A 6,000-nucleotide genomic window follows, 5' to 3' on the forward strand; every position below is an offset into this window, starting at 1 on the left:
GGGGCAGTGATGATTTTGTCTTTCAGTTGATTGTTTTCTGTGTGGAACACTCAGCACCAGATGGTTCCTGGTCATCAAACGCTGTCCAGGCCCCCCAATGTTTATTGAGGCTCATCTGTCACTTGCAGCCCAATGTGGGACTGCAGGGTGGTGGTTCCCCAAGTTTCAGCATTAGCGGAGGATGAGGGCCCCACTGAGCTGGGCAGCTGGGACTCGGAGTTGGGGGAAGCAGCTTTCGCTGCAGGAGGTGCAGTGCTGTGGGGGGGTGTTGGGGCAGAGACCCGATGTGGGAGGGGCAGGGCCACAGCAAGGAGTGACACAGCCACGGAGGGTTCTGAGCAGAGAGAGGCCAATTAGCGTGGCCTTGAACCTTGCCCTTGGCTGCGTGGAGAGTGGACTGGGGGCTGGGCGGGACCTCCATCACTAGGACATGGACTTGGTGGGCTCCTGGGGAAGTTCTGAGAGGCAAGGCTCTGTGCCGGGTCGGGTGTGGGAGGGAGGAGTGGGGAGGGCACAGCAGGTGGTGGTTCTATGGAGGGAGCCAGGGCTGCAATTTTAAATTTGGGATGTCAGTTGCAGAGATGCAGTGGGGGGCCCTTTCCTTGGAGGTTGGCATGGGGGGCTCAGGAAGGGGGAGATGCTGGGAACCTGGAGGTTGGAGGCCCTGGGACAAGGCTATGGGGTAACGCAGTGTCGCAGCAGCAGAGAGGAGTCAGAGGCCCCAGACACCCACAGCGGGGCAGGGGGTCCGTCTCTTTGCCTCCCCCAGGCCTTATGTGCCCTCAGGCTGGGGGCAGATGCATCTGTGACCGTCCTGCTGCTTGGTAGGTGGCTGCAGGGGGCAACTCGCACCCGGCTGTGGTGGCCTCAGACATTCGCAGCCGTGTCGGGTCCTGGGGACGGGGGCGTTCTGCCCTCCTTCTGATTACTCTTTCCGTTTCTTTCCCCAGAGGTTGGTCAGAACAGCATGTGGATTTCAACGGATGCTGCAGCCTCCGTCCTCGAGCCCCTGAAAGTCGTGTGGGCCAAGTGCAGTGGCTACCCCTCGTACCCGGCCCTGGTGAGCCATAGGACAGGCAGGTCGTGGGGCCAGGACCCAAGTCTGCATATCTCGTGCCGGTTGTATCTGTGGGTCAGGCGCAGGGTTGGCACCACTGCTCTGCGGGGAGCAGAGGCGCTGAGCAGTGTGGCCCTGTGCTCTGAAGTCCAGAGCTGTCCCCCCACTGCTGTGGGGACGGGTGTCCTGTGAGCACCTGCTGAGAGACCTGCCTGTGGGGTGTTGTAGTGTCAGGGTGTCTGTGGAGCTCCTTCAAAACCCACCTCGAGTTGGGGCCAGAGACTCCTCCACGGCGTGGCGTGCAAGTGCACAGACGTGACCCACACGTGTCCTCTCTTGGCAGATTATCGACCCCAAGATGCCACGTGTGCCTGGCCACCACAACGGGGTCACCATCCCGGCCCCACCACTGGACGTGCTAAAGATTGGTGAGCACATGCAGACCAAGGCGGACGAGAAGCTCTTCCTTGTTCTTTTCTTCGACAACAAGAGGAGCTGGTGAGTCCAGTGCCCAGGCTGGGCAGGAACAGGCCCCGGGCTTGGTGGCACGCGGGGGCCTGGGCGTCTGTGCAGATGCTGCAGGAACACTGTGTCCTTGTGCCCTGACGTCTGCCACCTTGTCATCGTCAATGTAAATGTAAGCCTCAAAATGCATGGAGATGTGTGTGAGCAGCCAAGCCCTGCCAGTGCTTGCCACTGTTTAAGGTGGGGGCGCTGCTGCTGGCCCAGGCCCCCCCTGGGGACAGGGTGTGAGCACTGAGCACCTGGCCGGATCTCTGCTCCGATAGCTCTCCTTTCTGCCTGGATCCTGCCGGCCGGGCCCTGTCTCCTCATTTCTTACCTGTGTGGGTCCACGTGGTACTCATAGACCTCACATGGCTCCCTGACCCCAGTGCTCTGCCAGGAGATGCCCTGCCTTGGGCCTCCCTTGCCCATAGTTCTCGGACCTCTGACATGACGTGGTTCAGACCCTCACCCCCTGAGTGTAGGCTGCATGTTGGCTGTCGGTGCACGCAGAAGGAGCCGTCCCCACAGCACCTCTCAGCTCTGAAGCCTCACTATACTGATGGCGGACTCCCCAGGCGACTTTGACTTAGGTGCTCTGCCCCTTAGAACTGCGGTGCTTTCTGTACCCAAGGCTGCTTGGCGTGGAGTGGCTGCCTGGCCTTTCGGAGGGTGAGGGTGCTTGAGTGCACCTTGTGGAGCGACCCTGTGGGGCCTGAGGAGATGCAGCCCTGCCAGCCCCCAGGGCATGTGTGGTGGCCATCAGCACCCCTGTCCCCATCTTTCTTCTCACTCTGACTTGCTCCTAGTCAGACCCAGACAGAGGCTCACGCCAGGCTTGGTCTAGTCTGAGGGCTGGCGGCCCCACTGCTGGGTTCCCATGCTGCTTTCATGGGGTCTCTGTGTGCACATGTACTCATGTGTGTGCACGTCTCTGTGTGCATGTCTTGTGTGAGTGCATGGCTGAACACACGTACACATATGTGTGTGTCTGCACACGTGTGTACATGTATACATGTGTGCACGTGTTGGTGTGTGTGTGTCAGTGTGTGCAGACATGTACATGGGCGTGCTCATTGGCACGTGCCTGTGCTTGTCTCGTGCGGCCCTTGGTGGATGACTGATGGGTGTGCCTGCCTCCCACCAGCCTCCAGGACACAGTGGCTCCTTGGGAAGCCTCGTGGAGGAGAGGAGGTGACAACCTGGCTCTTGTACCTTCCGTGAACCTCCACCCCCCCGAGATGTGCGGTGGGAGAGTGGGGCCGTATGCCTGCCCTGGGGCCCCCAGGCTGACCAGGCTGGCCAATGTAGCTGCCCCGCTCTCAGGGGTTTTCCGAGAACTTCTCTTCCCACCCTTGGCCCCAGAGTGCCTGATGTCGTCCAGAGGGCTCTGTGTTGTTGGATGATTTCGTGAAGTGTGTTGAAGTTACTGTGTGGGCGGTTCTCACCGTTCCCATCTTTCTTCTTTTAAAAAGGCAGTGGCTCCCTAAGTCCAAAATGGTTCCCCTTGGTATTGACGAGACGATAGACAAGTTAAAGATGATGGAAGGGAGGAACTCCAGCATCCGGAAGGCTGTCAGGATCGCCTTCGACCGCGCCATGAACCACCTGAGCCGCGTGCACGGGGAGCCAGCCAGCGACCTCAGTGACATCGACTGACGGCGGTGCACCCGTGCCTTGTCCATAGTGTTGATAAGCTGTACATTTGTATATTGTTCAAGACTTAACTTATTCTTGTTTTTAGGCATAGTTCTTGGATTCTTTTTCCCTGGGGAGAGGGGAGGTTTTATTTCCAAGTTTTCTATAAAACCATCCCCGTCTGGGCGCTCTGTGGACAGCATGGGCGTGTCTTCTGAGCGCGACTCTGTGCCCATCACAGGTCACACCGGAGGGTGCTGCTTGCGTCACTTTCTTTGATCTGTAGCTTTTTTTTTTTAAAGACTTTTGAATGTTTAATAATTTTGTAAATCATACTCTTTACACAGAGTACCACTTATTTAATAAGACGGGATGTAAATTTACAATGACAAATGTGTATTTTAAGAAAGAAAATGACATTATTTTGAATGGTACTTTGTGGAAAGAGGTGGAGAATAAATTTATGCTGTGTACATCACTTGCAAATCACCAAAAACACTCCGCCGCCCCTTGAGGGCTGGGGCGGGCGCTTCCTCTGGGTGTTGCCATCCTCTCCCTCCCCCTCCCCCTCGTTCTCCTTGTCCACCCGCCAGCCTCCACCAGCCTCCGCCTGTCCGCCCCAGCCTCCCACGGGTGTGCCTCCCAGCGGATTATTTATTGTAGAAAGTGTATTCATTTGCTTTATAATGAAAAATAAATTTGCAAAAATATATTGATATGCATTTTTATACAGGCACATAAAAATTCAACTTGCTTTGGGAGCAGGATGTGTTGGTTGTTGTATAAATGACTCTGGTTGTGTGTTCTTTGATTTTGTAACTTGTAATCTTTTGTTTACAATGAGGGGCTTTCTGTAACTTGTTTTAATTTAGAACACTTTGGTAGCAATAGAAACTTTGGATACATTTTTGTATGGTACATGTGATGTATATAGAATTAGTACTTTATTTTTATTTTTAAGAGGTAAAGCATTATGTTAGGGGAAAAGGTAGGGTGGGTTTCCAAAATTGCATTTTTTATATTAAAAAATAAAGTCAAGATTTGGACGGTGTGGCCATTTCATTCCTACATCTCCGGAACGCTGGGCGGGCATGTGGCCTGGAGGCTGGGCGAGGGGCGAGGGTCCTGGCGGCCTGTCCCCAGCCAGCTAGCTCATCGAGGCTCGTGACATGTCTTCATCTTAAAATTGTCATGGGATGGCATTATTTATTATTTTACCTAATCATATTTTTATTTCAAAGTGGTAGTTTAAAATTTTTAAATGTTTTTCCTTTTCAGTCTCCATTGTTTGTAATATCTCCATAGAAACTTGAAAATAAAACGTCTTCCTTTGCTAGTTTTGCTCTGTGTCTGACAGACGCTTTCTCTCTGTTGTGGTTCGCTGGGGACCACTGACTCTCCAGGGCAGAAGGCCAGTTGGTTGGGCGGAAGCATCGCTGTGGGCGAGGCCCTGGCTGTGGTCAGCTCCGGGACGGGGTCCTCACTCAGGGTTCGTGCCTGGAACTCCTGCTGGAGCCGTCACAGTCCATCCGGGCCCTGGAGCTGAGACACGTGAGCCCCCTCCTCTGGCTCTGCAGAAGCTCACAGCTCGGTGCTGACCACCTGGCCCCACACTGGGCATGACTGTGCAGGGGCTCGGTGAGGAAGCAGGGGACCCTGCTGTCCAGGGCAGAGGGCAGCCTGTGCCCTTATCAGGACCTTCTGGGCCCCACCGCCCGCTTCGATCAAGCACCAAGGGGCCCTGGGGCTCCTGGCCATGGCTTCCTTTTTCTTTCTTGAGATGTTTTACAATATAGGAGAAATATGTCAAAAAAGTCAAGTTTTCTAGGACCTGAGACTCCTTCTTACTCATCCTTTGTGAGTTTATAAAAATGGGATCATGTCCATGCTAAGCTCAGCTGCTTATTAAATTAACTATTTCAGACAAGTGCAGAACTGAAATGATGCAAACAGCTGGTGGGTGGCAGGCTGTCCCTCTGCCTTGCTTTCCAGGGCTTTGCTGGTACACAAGGGCAGGTTTCCTTGTCCTATCTCTGACCCACTGTCAGGCTGATTTGAGGCATTTCAAGGCTGTTCTGGATTTCTGTCCCTTGCAGGGTGGTTTGAGGTGGGGACACCTCATTTGGGGTCTCCTTTGGCTCTGGGTCTCGGTGGGGCTGGGCAGGTGCAGGCGCTGTGGGTTGTCTCCAGCTGCTATTTGGGGGTGACGTGGAGGTCCTGGAGGATCTCTGGGTGGGGGGGTTGAAGGGGCTGCTTGGAGCTGGGGGATCCCAGGGGCAGCTGTGGTGTGAGGGCCCCCTACCCTTGCAGGACCCCTGGAGGAGTGCCGTGGGTGGTGGGCAGTTGAGGCCCAGAGCGCAGGCCCCCCTCAGCCTCCTGTTTCCAGAACCAATTCGTTCTTTTTGGGCGAGGAAGATTGACCTTGAGCTAATGCCTGGGCCAATCTTCCTCTATTTTTTTGTATGTGGGAAGCCTCCACGGCGTGGCTTGATGAGCGGTGTGTACGTCTACGTCCAGGATCCGAACCTGCGAACCCCAGGCCACTGAAGCCGAGTGCGCGAACGTAACCACTACGCCACTGGGGCGGCCCCCAAGTTCCTTCTGTGTGCAGCATGCCCCCTGCGGCTAGGCTAGTAGCCATCCCTCGTGGACAGGGAACCCAGGTTGGAGAGCTTACCCGACTCCCTCCAGGGCGCTCGAGAGGCAGTGGTAGCCGTGGGGAGTCAGCTGGCGTGAAAGGAGGCATTACAGGTTAGCTGGGAAAGCCAGAACTGCTCAATAAACGGTGCCTGGACGGTTGG

General features: G+C 55.3%; 1 protein-coding gene across 9 annotated transcripts in view; it reads left to right on the top strand.

Annotated features, from left to right (window-relative positions):
- The window catches only part of BRD1 (bromodomain containing 1), a 52,092-nt gene extending 47,553 nt beyond the window's left edge, over positions 1 to 4,539 (top strand). For 7 of the 9 annotated variants that reach the window (XM_058568115.1, XM_058568116.1, XM_058568118.1 and 4 more), the window contains 3 exons: positions 951 to 1,060; positions 1,401 to 1,555; positions 3,037 to 4,539. In XM_058568115.1, the coding sequence (XP_058424098.1) occupies positions 951 to 1,060; positions 1,401 to 1,555; positions 3,037 to 3,220 (449 nt within the window). In that variant the 3' untranslated portion in view covers positions 3,221 to 4,539. Of the gene's footprint in view, positions 1 to 950; positions 1,061 to 1,400; positions 1,556 to 3,036 lie in introns of those variants that run through there. The other 2 variants (XM_058568120.1, XM_058568123.1) reach the window with 1 other exon arrangement.
- The last annotated feature ends 1,461 nt before the right edge of the window (positions 4,540 to 6,000 follow it).

The sequence above is a fragment of the Diceros bicornis genome, chromosome 25 (genome assembly GCF_020826845.1).
Source record: "Diceros bicornis minor isolate mBicDic1 chromosome 25, mDicBic1.mat.cur, whole genome shotgun sequence".
Taxonomy (NCBI): Eukaryota; Metazoa; Chordata; class Mammalia; order Perissodactyla; family Rhinocerotidae; genus Diceros; species Diceros bicornis.